Here is a 21,317-nt window from a genome sequence, read left to right as displayed (position 1 = left end):
CCATTGTAGCCAATCTGCCTCAAGGTTTAACATGTTGTGCATTCAGAGATGCTCTTCTTCATACCTCGGTTGTAACGAGTGGTTATTTGAGTTAGTGTTGCCTTTCTATCAGCTCAAACCAGTGTGTCCATTCTCCTCTGACCTCTGGCATTTGCACCCACAGAGCTGCCGCTTACTGGATATTTTTTCATTTTTTCCTCTGTAAACCCTAGAGATAGTTGTACATGAAAATCACAGTAGATCGGCAGTTTCTGAAATACCCAACCAGCAAGTCTGGCACCACAACCATGCCACGTTCAGAGCCAGTTAAATCACCTTTCCTCCCTTATTCTGATGCTCGGTTTGAACTGCAGCAGATTGTCTTGACCATGTCTACATGCCTAAATGCATTGAGATGCTGACATGTAATTGGCTGATTAGAAATTTGCATTAACGAGCAGTTGGACAGGTGTACCTAATAAAGTGGCCGGTGAATGTACGTAAAAATTTATTTAATAAAAAAATACAAGCACACTTTTCAGTACATGATCACTTTAACAGAACAGGTGAAAACTCTTCAGTCTATCGATTTCAAAGTTTTAGCACACCTTTATTTTTTGTCTTTTTACTGCAGAGACCAGTGCAGAACATCAAGCACTAGACACACAGCAGCTGCATCCTATAATATTGTGGAGTAGATGGAAAAATGAGCCATAAGGAAGACTTTGGAGATCAAAGTTTGAGGCCTAAGGCTCTGTTCAGCCCTCATATTCACAACCACACACTCACTCCCTCATACAATGTTCTCCTCTCATCCACCATCCCCACAATTCTGCATATTGTACAACACCACTCATCCACCATCAATAACCTTACACCTCATTAGTGATTAAACTATTTTCTTATTTTAATTTTGGTCTGTTTTATCATGCTGCTTCCATGTCTCTTACCCTTAGTGACCGGTTCTGGTTCTGCTGCTTTTTCTGCAGTTTCCTCTCGCTCTGCACTTTCTTCCTTTTCATCTTTCTCCTCTTCTTTCAGGGTTTCTATGTCTTTGAAAGAAAAGAACACATATTTAAAAGTCTCGCCAAACAGAGAAGTCTTTGCGATTTTTCATCTCCGGTAACCATTAAAATTCAGTTACTTATTAAAAATAGATTTTTTTTCTTCTTTCTGCATTTTTTAGAATGCTGAAAAAAATTCATTGGATTTACTAATTCTTTTAATGTAAGTGGTTGCAATTTATATGGGCTGAATTTAAATTTAGTAATGTTCAACTTAATTTGTTTGTATAACTTACAAACATATAAATTGTTTGTAACCAGTTACCTTAAAGAGGTGGTCCAGAGTGTATTTTTAAGGCTTGGCTATGTTTATAAGATGCAAAGCAATGTGTGCTCGTGCTTTATTTGTATAACGCATTGTAACGCATAATTGTATCATGTTATTTTTTCATATATCTTACTTTGATTATATACAGCTACTCAGCTAAGATGAAAACCACTGTCATATTCCCTAGTTCCCCGCCCTAAAGAGGTTCTGATTGGTCACCTAACATAATGTGCTTTGATTTGCGAATCAGCTACACGTTACCAGGAAGCATCACACCTCTACTAGCACGTGCTTTGCCATCGTGTAAATACAGTCAGTTACTGTAACCGTAAGGCGGATCAGTTTGAGCCTGAGGCCCCGTTTACGCTAATACGTTTTAGTTTTAAAACAGCGTTTTAGAATGAAAACGATCCACGTCCACATTGGTGTTTCACCTAGCGTTTTTGAACAGCTCTCCATCCACACTACACCGCTGAAAACACACATCACGTGACCACACACACATTCTGGCTTGCACTACAGTGTATGCGTGCATCTGAGCTCCAGGCAGTCAGTGAGAGCTACTCAGATGAGAGCTGTGCACATCGAACAATTTATCAAGGATCTACCGCTGGATCTAATCTCACTAAATTTGTTAAACGTGATATTTAATTATTCTTGTCTATATCTAACGGCATATTCCGACTTTGGTCATTTGAATCTATTACTTGTTCTCAGGTAACGTGTTTTGGCTGAGCGCAAAGATAAGTTAATATATTAATTAATGTAACCGCGGACACTGATTCTGCATATTGACTGACCGCTTGCATTTATTTCTTATAATGTATAAACTTATTGTACGTTATACTTTTATAATGGCCATTATTGATTATTGAAACTGAAATTCAGCAAAAGAGAGGGTATGTTTCATATTTTTCAATGAAAATGAAAGGAGGCAGTAATGTTGTAGGCTCCGTTTTGTTATAAATATGCATACAGTGAAGATGACGGTCGGATAAATAACCCCTCTGTTTTCAGGTGTCTCTGTTTTCCCCAATCCACACTTACACGGAGCAGCAGCGTTTTCAAATAAAAACGGCCTCTTCAGCGTTTTCAAAAAGCTCCGGCGTAGTGTGGTCACAAGGCATAACCGTAGCAAAACTTGTGTCTTTTAAAACTAAAACGTATTAGTGTAAACGGGGCCTGAATCAGACAGAAAATGAAGAGGACACAGCTGAACCTCACGCCTGCTCTCTAAAATAAAACCGAACGAGTGTCTTTCGCATATTTTGAAATAAGTGTGTATAAGTAATATGAAGTGTTCACATACCTTTAGTGAGTTGGTTATTTGAGATGTAGAATGCACGGAAAGCAGCCGCACAGAGAGAGGCTGCAGCGCTGGGGAAGATTGTATGTGTTTACAGCGGTTTGACTGATAAATATGAATTTGTAGCTGAATTGTTAACGGTGTTATTATATTATGGTTGGAGTTGCTCCTTCTTTGAGGAGCTTTTAGCCGAATCCAGCACTGAACTGGGAGAGATTCTGGAAGCTGTCCTCTGTCAAATGCTAGAGCTATATATATTTTATAATTCTCTGGAGCATAATTACAATTAAACTGTAAGCACTTCTGTCTTTGTGTCGTGTCCTTTGGAAGCCCAAATACAGAAACAGACCAAGCTCTGTGAAATAGCAGTGTTTGGACAGAATTTTAGCTTTCTCTGCAATAACATTACAGCGCCTCTGGCCACTCCCCTTTGGTATGCATATCCTAAAGGGTTTATGATCTCACTAACCCAGATGTATATGTATTTTGTAGTCTCGCTAGGCTTTGCTAAGCTAACTTTGTAAAAGCCAGTGTCTCCCTTTGCATTGAACTTTGAGCGTCTTACATTCAGAGATGCTGTTTGTGTTCACACAGCTACATTACACATCAACTAAAGTTTAAAATATGATATCGTAGTGGACCGCCCCTTTAATAAAAAAAAAGTAAATCCAATGAATCATATACAGTATTTCAGTGAAGGATGACAGTGATTTTCACACTGAACATTTTTGAAAATAGACAATACCTTCAGCCATTTCTTCTGTGTCCACTTCTTCAGTGTCTTTAGCTTCAGGAGCTGTTGTATCACATAGATGAGTTACACACACAATGCCTTAATGGTCAACAATTTTTTACCCTATTATTCTATCACTTTGCCAAGCAATTTTTCAACTTTTTCCCTTTTGTGGATGGGTAGATTGCATTAGTGTCTGACATAGAGCTATCATCAGATTTAATTAGCATGCAAAATCATTTTTTTCATTTGTACTGGGACGATCCTTCAGAATTCATTACAGCAGCATCAGCGGCGAGTTAGGAGCAGAAACAGGTGGTTTAGTTTTGCGCTGATTGAATCGGCAAATAAGCTAAATTAAGTTAGCAAGGTAAACTCAAGCTGCTCTTTGTTATAAGCATATGTTATAAGCAGCGTACATTGCCTTCACCAGATAATTCATTCATTCATTTTCCTTCGGCTTAGTCCCTTTATTCATCAGGGGTGGCCACAGCGGAATGAACCGTCAACTTATCCAGCATATGTTTTTACATAGCAGATGCCCTTTCAGCTGCAACCCAATACTGGGAAACACCATACACTCTCATTCACACATGCACACTACTGCCAACTTAGTTTATTTAATCCACCCATACCACATGCATGAAAAAAATGCAGGGTTCCACACAATTCCTTCATATTGTCCCAAAACAAATCCATTTGGTTAACTTTCCAAATTTAAGTGGATTGAACACAATTAAGTTGTGCCTAAAAAAACTTCAGTATTGGGTTAATTAAACTCATTTTAAATAAGTAGTTTTAACAAACAACAAATGCAGTTTTTTTAAGTGTGTCTTTGGATCCACGCGAACACTGGGAGAACATGCAATTTCCACACAGAAATGCCAACTGGCCCAGCCCAGACTCAAACCAGTGACCTTCTTGCTGTGAGCCACTGTGTCGCCTCTTCGCCAGCTAATTCTTGACTAGATTCCCTAGATTTGCTCTCTTCATTTGGCTTAATCTGTGTTTTCATGTTCTCATTGATCGGCCAGAACTTTGATGCCCTTGAATGACCCCTTTAGAGACGTGCGCCCTGTGACAGCTGACATGAAAGCAGTCTCTCATGGATTCGAACCGTTTCACTGGCAGCTGAGCAGCAATGCACCAGCTGCTGTGCTTTGATCCACCCAGCATGAATTAGACTTCAATCACTAACTCAAACGTGCTCCTTTCCTGCCAGTGTATTTGGATTTGTATGTTAATCTATGTTTGTGTGACCGCGAGTCTAAATAATTATTGTAAGAAACAAGAAAAAAAACATATATGGAGTATATAAAGATTTTATAAGTATTTCCAAAATAAATTATAGCAATTAAATTTGAGAATTGGAAAGAAATCTTACTGAGTTACCTTTACCAAAGAAAAGTTTATTCAAGTGAGTTATTTGTGTACTTTTTAAAATTTAAAATAAGTCAGTCTACTTTTTATGTTGTTCTCTGAAATGTATCTTAAGTATACATAATATTGCTCTTAAGGAACACTGCACTATTCTAAAAAAATGTTTATTTTATAACTTCCCTAAGCAGTTGAACAGCTGAGTTTTGCCATTTATGAATCCATTCAACCGATTTCCGGAGCACTTTTAGCTTAGCTTAGCATAGATCATTGAATCAGATTAGACCATTAGCTTCGCGCTCAAAAAAAAAAAGTTTAGACTGTTCTCTAGTTACATCATGTACTAAGTTTGTCTGTTGTGTATGGTTGAGATTCTGGCATAATGATATTGCCTTTACCTAGTTACCTAGCTGGTGACTACTTTCATGTGCTGCATAAAATCATTGCAGCTGTTTAACTCTCAGGAACTTGTAAAATGAGCATATTTTTTAAAAAGTGAGGTGGTCCTTTAAAGGGAACGTTCTCCCAAAAATTTTATTGTACTCCTCAAGTGGTTTGACAAAAGTACAAAAGTAGATATTTTAAAGAGAGCTGAAAACCTGTAACCATTGACTTCCATAATATTTGTTTTTCCATCCTAAGAAGTCAATGGTTACAGGTTTTCATCTCTCTTTAAACTATCTTTTTAATATCTCTTTAAAATAACCTTTCTTTCCTCTGTTCAACACAAAAGTAGATATTTTACAGAGGTGAAAACCTGTAACCATTGACTTCCATAGTGTTTGTTTTTTATACTTAACACAATGGTTACAGGAGTTCATCTCTCTTTAAAATATCTTTTTAATATCTCTTTAAAAAATGTACGTTTCTTTCCTCTGTTCAACACAAAAGTAGATATTTTACTCAGAGCTGAAAACCTGTAACTATTGACTTTGATAGTATTTGTTTTTCCTACTTAAGAAGTCAGTGGTTACAGGTTTTCAGCTCTTTTTAAACTATCTCTCTTCTTTTGGGTTGAACAGAGGAAACAAACTCAAACAGGTTTGGAACAAGTGAAGGGTGGGTAAAAAATGATATTTTGGGTGAACTAATACTTTAAGTATATTTAGTAAAATTAGCTTGACAGAAAAGTCTTAGTATATTTGGCCTATAATTTTTCATATGTTATAAAAGTATAATTAGGTATTTCGAGTACTTGGCTTATAGTTTTTTTTATACTGTTGATTGAGTAGCCCATTCATTTTCATAATATTACATTCTCTCTTGGTTTCAGAGACTTATGGATGGCCATTAAATTAGAGTAATTTCTTTGGGAAATCAGACTATTCTGGTTGTGCCTTATGTTTTGATTCCCCAATAGGAATAGAGTCATTTCTTCAGAAGTATGTACAGCACGTCTTTTTGATTCTCTAAAAAGAACCAACCTGTTTGACTATGTTGGCAGTGCATTATGTATTTATTGACTAAAATAACTGACTGTGAGTAATTCTTTTGGACTTGGACTTGGCACAGTATGTTGTCGTTCATTCGGGAGTCAAACTACACAAGTCTTTCCAGGTCTAGATTCAGTAACATTCCCACTACTAAGATCACTATCTGCAATATTATATGACATGAATACATCTTTACATGAATGAAAAAAGCAATCAGACTCATTACCATCATAACTAATCAGGTATAGTATACCTTTCTTGGGCGAAGAGCCATCTTCATCAGCCACCATTGCTTTCTCATCTTCACCTGCTTCAGGACTAACTACAGGTGCTGTTACTTTAAGAACATCATCTTCATCCTCAGCATTTATCTGATCCTCTCCTTCCTTATTTACCTCTTTCCTTTCTGCAACACCATCATCAGGTTCCTCAACAGCACCCTCATCTTTACATGGTGTATCTTTTTCAGAGTCAGCATCTTTCAGTCTGATACCAGTCTCACCTTCTAACTCTTTAGCTATCTCATCATCATCAGATGCGATATCAGCAGTGCTTAAGCTATCTTGTGAGTTGTCAGCTTTAGCAGCGCTCTCCTCTACAGCTGTTAATTTTGCCGCAGCACCATCAGCTTTAATAAGTATAGGTTCCTCACCAGTTGCTTGTTCTTCAACCTCAGCTACAATACCAAGAGCAATGGCGATAGTGGCATCTTGGACATCATCTTCATCATCTTTCTCCTCACTTTGGTCATCTTTTTGGTCATGGTCTACAGTAGGAGCCATTGTGATAGGTGTCTCTGCTTCATCAACTTGTTTCTCTGTATCTTCAGCCGGAGTGACTTTACCAGCTGGTGGTTCTTCTTGGGTGTGATCATCTTTGTCATCATCCGCTTCATCGGCTTCCTCAGCTTCCTCAGCTTCTTTAGGAGTAACATGAGCTTCTTCTTTCTCCACAGCAGGTTCTGCAGGGATTGGAGCAGCTTTCTTTTCAGGAACAGCAGAAGGAGATTCCTCCTTTTCATCTTCCTCTTCCTCCTTGACTACAGCTTCTTCTTTCTCCTTTTCTTCTTCTTCTTCCTTGTCTGTTCCAGCTTCCTCTTCCTCCTTTACTTCATCTTCCTCCTCTGGAGCTTCTTCCTTGTCCGTTCCAGCTTCATCTCCCTCCTTTTCCTTAGCCTCCTCTTCATCTTCATCCTCCTCCTCTGCTCCAGCCTCCTCTTTCTCCTTTTTCTCAGCCTCCTCTTTCTCTTCATCCTCCTCCTCAACTGCTTCAGGTTCCTCTTCCTCCTTTTCCTCAGTCTCATCTTCTTTTCCCTCTTCTTCATCTTCTTCCTCCTCCTTTGCTCCAGTTTCCTCTTTCTTCTTTTTCTTAGCAGCAATTTCTGTTGCTTCTTCTTCATCTTCCCCCTCCTCCTCTGCTTCAGCTTCCTCTTCTTCCTCCTCATCTGCTTCAGCTTCCTCTTCATCTTCCTCCTCTTCTTTTGCCTCCTCTTCATCTTCCTCCTCCTTCACCACCTTTACTTCAGGTTCCTCTTTCTCCCCTTCTTCCTCCTCATCTTCTTCCTCAAGCTCTTTCTCCTCTTCCTCCTCAAGCTCCTCCTCCTCTTCTTCTTCTTCCTCAAGCTCCTCCTCTTCTTCTTCCTCCTCCTCAAGCTCCTCATCAAATTCTTCCTCTTCTTCCTCATAGTCTTCTTCCTCCTCCTCCTGTTCTTCATCAGTAGCTATATCATCCTCTTCCTCCTCCTCTTCTTCCTCCAAGTATTCCCCTTCCTCTTCTAACATCTCCTTGGCCCATATTTCTGTAACTATATTATTAGGTTGTCAGGAGTGTCAGTGAAGGCTCTGTGTGGTGTTTTTGGGCTCAAACCAAACGCACAGCCTCACAGCATTTGACAGCAGACAAATAATATTTGGCTTGACATGCACAGGCCATTGCATAACATATAATTAGACATATTTAATGAATACAATGTATTTTACTGTGACAGCATGCCTTATGTGCTATTAGATACACTGATAATAATTGATTCATTGGATTAACAAATTGTTTTTAAGGTAAGTGGTTGCTAGCTATTTATATGGGCTGAATTTAAACTTTCAAATGAAATGTAGTAATTTTCAACTTAATCTGTGTGTTAAAATCCATCACATGTTAATTGTTTGCAACCACTTACCTTAAAAAATATCAGTAAATCCAATTATTCATTTTTTCAATGTAGTTGCATGCTGAGAAGACACACCAATAATTACAAAGAACTTGGTAAATAATAATGGGTATAAATAATGTAAATAATAAGGCCCAATCCCAATTCTATTTTTGTACCCCTTGCCCTTCCCCTTTGAAATAGAGTTTGAAGGGGATAGTCTTCAAAATTTACCCCTAAGAAAAGGGACACCACTACAACACCTGCACACGTAATCATATGTCATCGCGATCTCTTGCTTCATATGAGATCAGATGATCGTGACTGCTGTAGTTATTCCAGTTGTGTTATTTTTTGGTATTTATCTTCAGGAAATCACTGAAGGCATATATTATGTTATCATAACGATCTAATGTGGTGATAAGATCGTAACTATACTGTGCATTTACACAGTGGCCATATTCATCTATGTAAACACACGAAAACAACATTAACATTATAGTAGACACTGTAAAAAGGTCATTTCCAGCCACTAGACTTTTCTAACAGGGTATTCGAGTGTCATCGAGTGTCAGAATGTTGTGGGACTGCTGTACAGGAGTTATTATTAGGGATTATAGATAGCGAAATTCAGCGTTTTTTATTTTAACTTTTTATTTATTTATTTATTTATTTATTTATTTATTTATTTTATTTTAAGCATGACGGTAAAACACGAACGTGGTTATGAATGTATTAAAACATGTGCTTGTTTGTTGTAAATATTCGTAATAATGACAAAAAATACTAATTTGTGGATCTCCATACTTCCGGGTGCAGTTATGCTGTAGTTGTGGATGGTGTATTCTGGGAAATCACGCTAAAGAGAATTGGGACACCCCTACCCTTTCACGTGAACGTGCAAAATGAGGGGTAAGGGGATGGGCTTAGGGGTAGAATTGGGATTTGGCCTAAAACTGTAAATTCAAAAGACATTCATAATGAGTTAATGTAAGTCATGTACTGTACGTTTGGCTCGTTGATAAACCAACCTGTCCTATAACCTTCAGTACATCACCTGACCATATAGTGTGTGTTTACAACAATACAGCAAGTAAGACATACTGTAATGTACTGTGCCCTTTCATCTAAAAAACAATTAAGGATTTGTGTAGCTCAATTGAAGTAGTATTGTGTTAGTGCAACACTAACAATCATGGGTTCCACACAATTTCTTCATGTTGTTCCAACACAAATCGTTTAAATTAGTGCAATCGTTTTTTGCGATCGTTTTAATTTATTAAGAAAATGAACTGTGCATAAGTATAAAAATGAAGTTTAGTCAACTTAACAGTTCTAAGTTACAATGGGTTTACTCACCTTAATAAAGTCAACTTGTTACTTTAATGGCAGCTAGTTTACTTACTTTAAAAAAGGAAAATAACTAAATGCCTTTAGATTGTAAAAACAAACCAACAAAGTTTATTATGGCATCTGTCACCACAGTTAAGCTTCCAGCAACTATTTGAGTCTTTTAAATTAATGCTAAAAATATGATTTCTCTAAATTTTTTAATTTGACTAGATAAATAAGAGCACAGTTTTAAACCTAACCTGTAAAAATGGACTTGTCCATATAACAGATTTCTTGTGTGATGACTTTCAATGTTATTACATTGTTATTTTCATTGTTATTACTAATTGCATCTCTGTTTAATACTAACTGCATCTCTGTTCATGTTTATCATCTTATTTATTTTTATTTTTCATATTTATTTACTTTGTGTTGGTCACTTGTCACTTTATGTACACTGGAAGCTTCTGTAGCCAAAACAAATTCCTTGCACATTTGGAAATAAAACTGATTCTGATTCTGATTAACAAAAGTCCCATTTAGCTCGGTTGTTCATAAATATTTGCATTGCATTTTATGTTTTAAATTAAAACATGGAAATAAGTTTTATTAACCACAGATCTTGTTTTAGTCATTTAATCAAAGATCTATTAAAGCACTTTTTCTTCAGCATGATGGAAGTGGAAGTACTAAAATGCTAACTTGCGTCTGGGTTTTACTCATACACAATGTCATCCCTGCTTTTATTTTTTTTTTTTTGTTTCAATAGAAAAAACGCAATAAGCAAAACAGAACGGCATCCTCAAAGAACAATAATTATGGTTTATCATACTCCTCCATTGACAATGCCTATACGTCTTAAGCGCTTGCAGCTAATTTCCTGGTCTCTTAGGTGTCCTTGTGTCAGCAATTACGTACAGAACTGTGCCTTTAAAGCAAAACAAGAGGCTTGCAAAGCTCCCTTAAGTCTTAATGTGACGAATCACAGCAAATGCGTCACCCATATAATCAAATCCAGACTTTTATTACGTGCATATGCTGAGCTATTTTTATTCACAAACATTTGCATTAGCTAAAAGTGATAATGGTGTTTAGATGCTTTCTGCAATAGCTTTACCATTCGGAGACGGCTTAATGATGATTCCATGAAGATGTTAATGGACAAATACATGCAGCTTGATTAGCACGGGGAGCACAATTAGCGCGTGTGAAAACAAAGGGAAATGATTATGAATGGCTCCAAATGTAAAATCGCAATCAATGACAAACATAATGCCCATTCTCCATAAAATACTCTAATGCTTGCCCTCCTAATGCAACCGTAATATAAATGCGTTAATTACAGACTCAAGCAAACCGTTATCTGTTATGCTGATGGTTTATGTATTCCCTGATGAATGCAATCTCATCAAGCGCTCTTCAAGACACTAACCTTTTTTCCTCGGTGGCAGGAATTCTCCTGGAGGAGAGAGAAGGAGAATAACATGAGAAAAACTCTTGATTAAGTTAGTTAATCTGAGGTTTAATGCATGGAGTGGTGAAGAATGAGGCAATTATCTAGTCTATCTCCTTTTTTAATAGTGTAGGAAAAAGCCGGTTATTACTTCATTAGTGTGTTGAGACCAGTGTTGGGTTAGTTAGTTAGTTTAAAAAAAAGTAATTAATCATTAATTACATCATTAAAACTGTATTTAGATTATTTATTGAATGACTAGGGCTGAAAAGTAATTGAAATAGTTAATAAGGAATTTAATTACTTGACTCAATACTACTTAAAGTTCTATAAATGTCAATGCATATATACATTAAACCAGAGTCAAATCTGGTCTTTAGGCATTTAGTAAGTATTTTAATAACATCCATTTTGATAGTTAGCTAATTTTTAGTTAAAGTTAGTTAATTGTATGTGTATATGGCTTTTCACGGTAAGTCTCTGCAAAACAGAAAAACATAAATTGTATATCATATACATTTAGTCCTTTATCAGACGCTTTTGTCCAAAGCAACTTACAAATGAGGAGGCATTCAGTGATTCAACATGAAGAGGCAATAGACATAAGTGCTAGTTATAGGAATGGTTAACTGTTGTAGGAACTAGCAATAGGAGCTATGAGGAGGAGGGGAATTAAATAAATACTAAACACTGATCTAAAAAAATTATGACTCACTTTATTGTTATTTAAGCAGTTGCAATGGTCTAGATAAATGCAATCATAATGATAAATGAGTTATTCTGCAAAATATATTTGTTTACCAAAATTTCTCTGCTTCTCTGAATTGATTTATGCAAAAATTGTGCATTTTTGCAGTATTTATGGCAAGTATAATATAATTACAGTAACTACTTACACCCAACTGACACGGTTGACATACAGTACTAAAGGCATATGATAGTTTACCCCAAATTAATATTGTTTCATCATTTATTCACTGTGATGCCATTTCATCTCCATAATACTTATTTTAATCTTAATAGGAGATGTAGGACCAGATATTCATTTTACAGACTACAGTTTTAAGCTGCAATACCTTGAGTGATGCACTCTTGTTAAATTTTCATCTCTATTTTGCTCTCATATTTCACCTGGATTGAACATGCAATCTTTGGGGTCTGAAACTTTAAGAAATGTATCCACATGACCGACCATTGGATGAGAACAAAATTTTAAATAGATTAAAACTGGTTGATTGCAAAATCCTCTACTGTGGAAGTGGTATATAAATTTTGAACTGATATTTTTAACTTTACGGTTTTATTGCTTCAAAAAAGCCCCCCAAAAAACACTCACATTTCATGTGTTTCAGGTGTGATATTAACATACAGATTTACATTTAAAGCTTATGGGGATTTTACTGTACTCTAAGTATCTACAAATAAATAACATTTTAGTCTAATTCCTTTTGTCTTTAAGTGTTTTTTGAAACATTTTTGGATGTCACCAAGCCTTGTCACCATTCACTTTACATTATTTAAAAAAAAAGTACACAGAAAAAAGTAATTTAATGAAAATTAATTGAAATCAATAAAGATTAATTGACTTTTCCTTTAAAAGCAATGGATTTACTCACCTATTTACAAAGCAATAAGTTGACTTTGCTTAATAAAAATAAGTAAAGTCAACCTAACAGTTCCACGTTACTCCCTTTTTTAAGTAAATAATTGCTTTAATTCAAAACATTGTGTATGTTAAACATAAGAAACATTTGTCAAAAAAGCATAAGGGTGTTTTGATGACAGGATTTTGTGTGTGTGTGTGTGTGTGTGTCTGTGTGAACCATCTCTTTAATATCATCGATATTGTGTAGTGCTTTGGGAGATACACTTTGCGAGGCTTTAAAGGTTCAAGTCACTCTGGAGTACTTTTTATTTTATTTGTGTGTTGAGCATCAATTAAGACAATGTTAGCACCTGTCAGCTTTAATTGTGTGGAAAACTGGATAGTTTTGAGCTTTTGTCAGCTAATTTCACATTTAAAATAATTTTTGAGGTGGGATCAAAATCGGTGACATAGCGCGAATCTGCTAGTGAAGTGATGACTGTCATTATTATTCATAGAAGAGTTTTCTTATCAATTCAATTCAATTCACCTTTATTTGTACAGCGCTTATACAATGTAGATTGTGTCAATCCTATGAGAAGACCCTGCTTCTTAATTATTCATGAGAGCACATGCTTTCCAAAGGCAGGCATACCTGCCAAGCTGTGAGACCCAATGACTGGGTGAGATCGCACCCTTGAACTTCGCATACCGCAAGCAGTATTTAGCTGTTCATGAAGGGTCGTATGTGATTGTTTCCATGATCCACTGGGTTTGTTGCATGTTTTTCCACGCGATGCTATCAGGGCAGATACAGCAAAGCTGTTTGTTTGCAGCAAGCATTTTTGCCGGGAGAGCAGTACGAGACATGGAGAATGCCGGACTTTGTCTTTTATCAGTTGAGTTTGTTCCCATGTAGACACATCGCCTATATCTGTGCTGCTATGTTTAAAGGGCCACGAAACCCCCCTGTTTCAGCAGGGTGTTTTTACAACTCTAGTTTGGAAAAAGTCAGGAAAGTGGGGGTGTGTCTAGCTCTGTTTAGGTGGGAGTGTCGGGGGAGAGAAAGAGGAAAGGTTTTGGATAAAAATGGGAGTTTCCGTTTGGGCACGTGCTGATTTTCACAGAAGCAATACAAACACACAGACGCAGGGGAGAAAGACAGTGACTGTGTTTACATAGACATTAGTAATCAAATTATTTGCCAAATCATTAATTTTTCCAATTTAACTGCTGTTTGGCACTTTCACTTTCATTCAGGAACATTTTATGCTTGCCCCCCCGTAACAAACCAGATAATGCATATGAGGAACAAAGGAAGAGTTTAGTTTTAATGGAATGTTTGATACCGCACGCCATATAAGAGTAAAAGCCTCCGCATTTCTCGGTAACTCAGATGCACTCAGTAGGTAGTGTCAGAAAGCCGTGTGTGTATAGACTATCCTGTCACAAAATGCGGCGAAAATCCTACACGATGGTAATGGTTTGATTGCAGTGTTTATATCTTTACACTCGGAGAGCAGCATTTACAGCATATCTTTCAGTTCATAACATTGTAGTGATATTAACGTACTTTAAACTTGGTAACTAAATCATTTTGAGTAAAGTATGTCTTTAAAAACTGAAAGAGTACTGCTGACGATACTAACTATGCCATCTGAATAAACAAACAAAGATCACTGATCGCTTACTTGCCAAATCTGTAAAGACAGAACATTCTACACCAACTGGAGCCACGTCTTGATTAAAAGAAGACGAGTGGCAAATCGGGATTTCAGATGAGAAAAGCTCTCGGGTAAAAATGTTCCTGTTTCGTGACCCTTTAAAATCCTCCAGATTACAGGATGGGGCAAATGGTTGGAATAGATAGAGAAAGAGACCTGCTGCACTAATATCCACTGTATCTGCATTCAGACCCAGTGATTGAGGATAAGAGAAGTCCTCCTCATTCATAGTGTTTATATAAACACGATTATCTTTATAATGATATAAATTGTGGATGTGTGTATATGAAATTACGAATAACAAATGTAGCAGGGCATTAAATTACTGCTTATTTCTTTGAATTTTAACTTTGTAAACTATAAAGTCATGGGTCTCCTCACAGTTTGTGCCAACTGACAACAGTTGTTCGCTCCCCTCTTTTTTCCCTGCTCTGCCGGCGACACCCAATCCTCCCTCTGCTCGCAGCGCTCCACGCCCATCATGGAGCATTTTCTGAAAAAATTCTGAGGTAGACTTGATCCGAAAGAGGGAGGTTTCATGACCCTTTCATTTGAATGTGGTCCCCCAAAACCAGCAAAAATCCACTGCTTCTTCTTTTTTCTTTTTTTAATTTAAGACTTTTTTTAAGAGCCTGTCAAAATATTCCTCCTCTCGGGCACCTGAGAGATGCTTTTTAAATATTGCCTTTAATACTCCTTCAATTAGCAGCTGAAAGTCTCACAGGTCTAATGTGAGTAGCATTTTATGAGGAGATTTGCATATTTATTTAGTTCAGCAATGTATTTGTTTTCAAAACGTCAGACAGAATATCATTATTTGCACCAAACACCACTTGACACCCAAGTGCTATTGTGTTTCACTTTAATAAATGCTTCAAAAAACCACGAAAAAAAGGACATGCAACTTACAAGGTCAATATAGATAGAAAAGCTCAAGTAGTGGTGGAAAAATAGACTTTGACGATGTGAAGACAATCTGCTGAAGTTCAAAGAGAGGATCAAAATTAAATAAAGGCAATTTAAAAAGGCAAAAATCACTTTTAAAGGGGGTTTAAACACAGTTGTGTCGCAACCGTCTGTGAATATAGCCAGCTTCTAATGTCATTAATTCATTATTCCTAAAATCAGTCTACAGAAACACTTTGACATAGAAGGGGAAAGCTCTGCCCATTAGTGACATTCTATCCCTCATTAGCATAGGACGTTAGTCTTGTTTTTGAATCTGCCTATATGTTGACACACAGGCATTTTTAGCTCCGCCTTCATTTGAAAAGAGGGCTGGGTGCACAATCTCAATTGCATTTAAAGCGACAGTCACCAAAATGGCACAATTAGCATCAAAGCCCAAAAGGGGCAGTTTCAAAGAGTTGTAAAACATTGTTTATGGGGTATTTTGAGCTGAAACTTCACACGCACACTCTAGGGACATAAGAGACTTATTTTACACCTTGAAAAATACTTTAGGTCCCCTTTAAGTGACTTTGAATGTGGTATTGCTAATGCTAGACAGATTAATCTGAAAATTATTAGTACTTATTGTTTGGTTCTAGTGCCTTTCGTTAGGTAGTACTTAATTGTTAGATACTAGTACTTATTTATTATATACTGTACTCTTTTGTTGATATTATTATAATACCTGTTAAATAGAAACAAGCATTTAATTATAAGTTACATGTTAGTACTTGATTATCTACTATTCTCTATATCTGTGTGTTTAATAGATAGTTCAGATTTTGTACTTGTGTCACTAGTACTTGAAATTGTATTTTTTTTCAACTCTATACTGTGGACTTTCAGAATAAATGACCAATCACTAAATATAATCTACAATGCAGGATTTGCTTACATTTTTGATTAACTAAATTTTACTTAACAGTAAAAATAAAGACGATTAAGTACTTATTTATTAAGGTTGTTTTCTGTAATAAGTAGACCTTGAATTAGGGATGCTTTTTTAATCGGTGGCCATTTTGAAATATCGGTATATTTTATTTATATTAAAAAATAGTTGATTAATAAAGTTCTGAGATCAGTTCATCTTTTCTGAAAGAAAGGTTCTAAAATAAAATCAGCTATTCAGTGTAAATGTTTACAAACATGAAGAAAATATATTATTTATTTCTATCAGCTAATATCGGCTATCACCCTTCAAATCGGTTATTGGTATCGGGCTAAAATTCCATATTGGTGCATTTCTACCTTAAGTGACAATGACAGTTAAGTTGTACTTCAAGTTAGAGTGTTGAATTTACTTTTGTTATTTCAGCATGTTTTTTTTTTAGTTGAGGACCAATGAACTAATTTTTTTTGGTCAATTTCTTTAAAAATGTATGTCTACAAAACAAATTAGTTTGTGTTTTTAGATTGATATTTTTAGTGTAATGCATATCATAAGACGATTGCAATAGAAGGTGTAAATAATGAGGTACAATTGTTACTATTGATAATAAAAAATAATTTGGTATTTAATATAACATTGTTTAAAAAAATTATTTCCATTCCCACTCAGACTGCAGATTCACTGGTATCCTTCAAACGACAACTAAATACCCATCTCCTCCGAGAACACCTGAACTCTGGTAAATAATACCAAAAACACCTATAGAAGCACTTTCTCTCTCCCACTCTCTTTAAAAAAAAACCCCTCCTACCCTAGCACTAACTTCTCTGAGCGCAAACAAGTTACTTTGAATAACTAGCACTTCTTGTATGTATTACCTCTTCTTATTAAATCGCTGAATACCTCCTGAATTGTCAAATCATCAAAAGTTGTTTTGGACAAAAGCATCTGCTAAATGACTAAATGTAAATGTAAAAAAAAATTGACAGCTTGGACTTGTTAGCAACTTGCTGCACAGTTAATTGAAATTTACAATTTTTTTTTATCAAATGTAACTTTTTGGGGGTAAAATTTGAATAAACTCCAAAATATCTGCTGCAAATTCCCTTACAATTTTAGTTAGTTTATTTTTAATGTTTTTTTTTTTAAAGTGTAATTCATAAATTGTAGTGTGTGTATGTATGTATGTATGTATGTATTTATGTATGCATATATGCCTACTATATATGCCTACTGTATGTATGTATGCATATATGCCTACTAGTCACAAATGAGTGTGTATATTGTTTGTTTGTTTTTAAACACAGGTTTACCTTTATATAATTTGCGTCTACCTTCATCCAAAGAGCTTAGAATGATCAAGAAGCGACACTCAATAGAACGTTCCATTGCAACAGCAGTACCCAGTAACAGCCCCGCCATTCAGTCATTTTGAAGTGAAAGCGATCGGCCGTCCATTGGATCTTATTGCTGTCGCGATGGCAAGCAGCAGCTTTTTTATTTATTTATTTAAAAAGCGCATTAAAGCTGAGATACAATCTGAAACACGACAATACAACACTTACTATCACAATCATCAGCACTTTTAATAGTTTATTTTGCAGACTTATATGCTGTTGTTCTATCGGAATTTTCATTCAAATATGGCCGCAGCGCCATCTAGTGTCTGTTTACCAAATCGCACTAGAGTGTCGCCTCTTGGTGATTCTATGCTCTTTGCTTCACATTTTAACAAATGCATCTCTTATTTGTGTATAACGAAAGTGAAGGAGGACAGAGTTTGATACTAACCTTTTTTCTTCACAAAATGACGCTCGCCTAAATTGGTGGAGGAGGAAGGAATACAAAAGACAAGAGTGTTAGAGAAGAACCTACAAAATAGATCTTTTGAAACATTGATGAGGGCTGAATAAATTATAAATGTGGATCAGAGAGGGGAAAAGGCTCGTGTACGATTCACAGCACTTTATTCTGGCCTTTAAGATCTTCTGTGGAAGAAAAAAAGGCATGCCAGCATCAACACAGACACTCAAACATAAACAAACATGCATACGCAGAAGTGTTTTCATGCGACCTCTGTCTTTCACCCCGACACATTTCATTTGCATGCAAGAAAACTCAATAAATGTTAATTACGAAGCCACCTTTATAACTGGTGATGCATTTATATGTGTAAATAAAGTAAAATGATTAATTAATTAGCTTGTTTGACTGTCAAACGATTTGATCTGGCGAGCCTGTTTTTCTGCAGTGTGATCTATAAATACACCCATATGGGTTAGAATGAAGAGGAGAAAATATTGCTGGTTTTGTACAGAGCAGTGGTGCTCAACAAAAAGTCAAATGAATTAAAACAAAGCTAAACTAATAGGCTTTAAGCTAAAACTAAAAATCAATAAACATTGTTATTGACCCTCAAGTTTTTTTTTGTGCTTTGAAGAACTGTATTTTCACAGAATTAGAAATCATGGACGAATATTTACATTTACATTTACATTTAGTCATTTAGCAGACGCTTTTATCCAAAGCGACTTACAAATGAGGACAAGGAAGCAATTTACACAACTATAAGAGCAGCAGTGAACAAGCGCTATAGACAAGTTTCAGGCGTGTAAACCAAACACAGCAACTGAAAACAGGTCTAAATGTACTTACTCGGAGTTGCTCTCGATGCTAAAGTGCAATTAACCCTTGTGTGCTGTTACAAAGGATTTGGGGTGATCTAGGGTTGGGGTTGAGGCTTAATTAAACCACAGATTTCTCTGTGTTTCAGAAAATGTAATGATTTTTTGGTGACAAATCTTATTTTGACACATTTGGGGGCTTTGAAATCATTCAAAAACTCAACAATTCACTCTGAGCAAATTCACGACTCGTTTGTTTTGTTTGCGGCTGTTTTTGTGCTATAGACTTCAATAATAATTAAATGTTGTGATTGCAAAGCCATGACACCATATAATCACGCTATCCTTATTGCTGGTGGTTTTCCCTGTTGGGAAGAGATAAAATTGGTAATTTTTACTGTTAATTATCAGTTATAGTGCAAAAAAAAGCTTCTGGCTTTTATATATTGTGTGTACAAGAGACCTTTGCGCACTTATATTGATATGTTTGATAAAATCAAAAATAAGCACCTCAGAACAGTAAACATTGTAAGTGTATTTATGCATGCACACTATTTGTTATTTGGGCTATAGAACTCCATATGAAAGCAAGAAACGTTTTTGTACAGGTCTGTCTAAAGGGTTAATGATGCCAACTGATGATCTACAGTAAAAATGACAAATTGTACCTCTTCCCAACAGGGTAAACCACTAACCATCAAGAATGTATGATTATTGGCTTTGCAATCAAAAATTGTGGTTATAATGGAATTCAATGGGGCAAAAACAGCCATCAACATAACGAAAGGATAGTCAATTTGTATAACACACAAGGGTTAAATATCTGATGGAACTGACAAAAACATTAATATGATTTATATATTGTCAGAAAAGTGGCTAATTTGTAAAATTGATAGCATTTTATTCATATAGAAGTGTTTGCACTTAACCCCCACCCCTAAACCCAATCGTCATTTGGGGAATAAACAAATCATACTAAAAATGTATATGAATAAGATTAATCAAGATAAATTCATTCTAATTAGCTACTACATCAAGTAGTTCTGTTGTTGTGAGATTGCGTAAAAGTTTAAAAGGTTTTGTTTTTAGGGAGAAAAACCAACTATAAGTGATTTATATTAGTGATATATTTTTTAAAACCAATCAATAATATTTCTATGTATTTATTTGACACTTCATTAAATTATCCTATTAATTATAAAAATAAATAAATAAATAAAAGTCTTGAGCTTATTTATAAATTGTGTACTGTGGAGGCCTTGTAGTGACGAGTGATACATATTTTCATTTATGATTGGCATGTTATTTAATTGTTTAAATTAAATATGTATACATATATATATATATATATATATATATATATATATATATATATATATATATATATATATATATATATATATATATATATATATATATATATATATATATATATATATATATATGTGTGCATGTGTGCGTGTGTGTGTGTGTGTGTGTGTGTGTGTGTGTGTATTTAAAACGGGTGAGAGGGGGTTAAATCTCTGGTTAAATTGTAACCAGGTTTTATGAGTTTATTGATTGTATTGATTGCTATTTGTCTAACCATTGTGATTACTGGTTACCATGGTTTAACTACAAAATCAATGTTTCTTTTTCATTGTTTGTTTTTAAACGAGTTAATTTTCCTTAAGAGCGGTTTAGCTAATAATGAAATGATGAAAGGAACACCACTTATAATTTGTTAAATTATACAAACAAATTCATATTAAAGTTAATATTTTATGTACACTTGCAATTGGAGACAATATCATTAGCCCTGTTGTGAAGGTCATACACTAAAATACACTAAAAATACACTACCGGTCAAAAGTTTGGCGTTAGTTTTTTTTTTAAACTATTTTATTTCATAATTTTAATAAAAGTATTCTGTTCATCAAGGCAGCATTTATTAAATGTAAAAAAATGTTAAATGGTTGAATACTTATTTATTAAATATTTACTTATTACGTATTGTATGTAGTTTTAAATGAAACTATTACTCGTTATTACTTTTGTTTCTATTACCATTAATAATAATAATATTAATGATAATAATAACAACAATAATACTTAATATTAGAGTGATTTCAGAAGACTGGGTAATGAAGCTGAAAATTCATCTTTAAAATTACTGGAATAAGTTATTAAATTAAATTATAAACTACTTTTAAAAGTTATTTTATAGTTCAATATCATTTCACAATTTTACATGTACAATTTTTACTGTATTTTTGATGAAATAAATGCAGCCTTGGTGAGCAGAATAAGCTTATTTTAAAACCTTTAATAATCATTGTTAGGACTGTGTTTTTTTTGGTTTGTGTTTTTGTGTGTTTGGTCTGTTCTAGGTTGGGGCGTGCCTTCAGCGCACCTGAAGCTGGTCAGGTGTTCATTCACTGTTTGGGTAGTTGCGCTCCAATTTGGGCTTTATGTTT

The 21,317-nt window shown here is 35.2% G+C and overlaps 1 protein-coding gene across 12 annotated transcripts in view; it reads right to left on the bottom strand.

The window, feature by feature from the left end:
• The window catches only part of trdn (triadin), a 100,166-nt gene that overhangs the window by 41,547 nt on the left and 37,302 nt on the right, over positions 1-21,317 (bottom strand). For 9 of the 12 annotated variants that reach the window (XM_056481006.1, XM_056481002.1, XM_056481001.1 and 6 more), the window contains 5 exons: positions 18,029-18,055; positions 11,068-11,094; positions 6,414-7,964; positions 3,363-3,413; positions 930-1,031 (listed from right to left, as the gene is read on the bottom strand). In XM_056481006.1, the coding sequence (XP_056336981.1) occupies positions 930-1,031; positions 3,363-3,413; positions 6,414-7,964; positions 11,068-11,094; positions 18,029-18,055 (1,758 nt within the window). The remainder of the gene's footprint in view (positions 1-929; positions 1,032-3,362; positions 3,414-6,413; positions 7,965-11,067; positions 11,095-18,028; positions 18,056-21,317) is intronic. The other 3 variants (XM_056481013.1, XM_056481012.1, XM_056481008.1) reach the window with 2 other exon arrangements.

This window comes from Danio aesculapii, chromosome 20, assembly GCF_903798145.1.
Source record: "Danio aesculapii chromosome 20, fDanAes4.1, whole genome shotgun sequence".
Taxonomy (NCBI): Eukaryota; Metazoa; Chordata; class Actinopteri; order Cypriniformes; family Danionidae; genus Danio; species Danio aesculapii.
The sequence above is the reverse complement of the archived record's forward strand: the minus strand, read 5'-3'. Positions and strand labels throughout refer to the sequence as shown.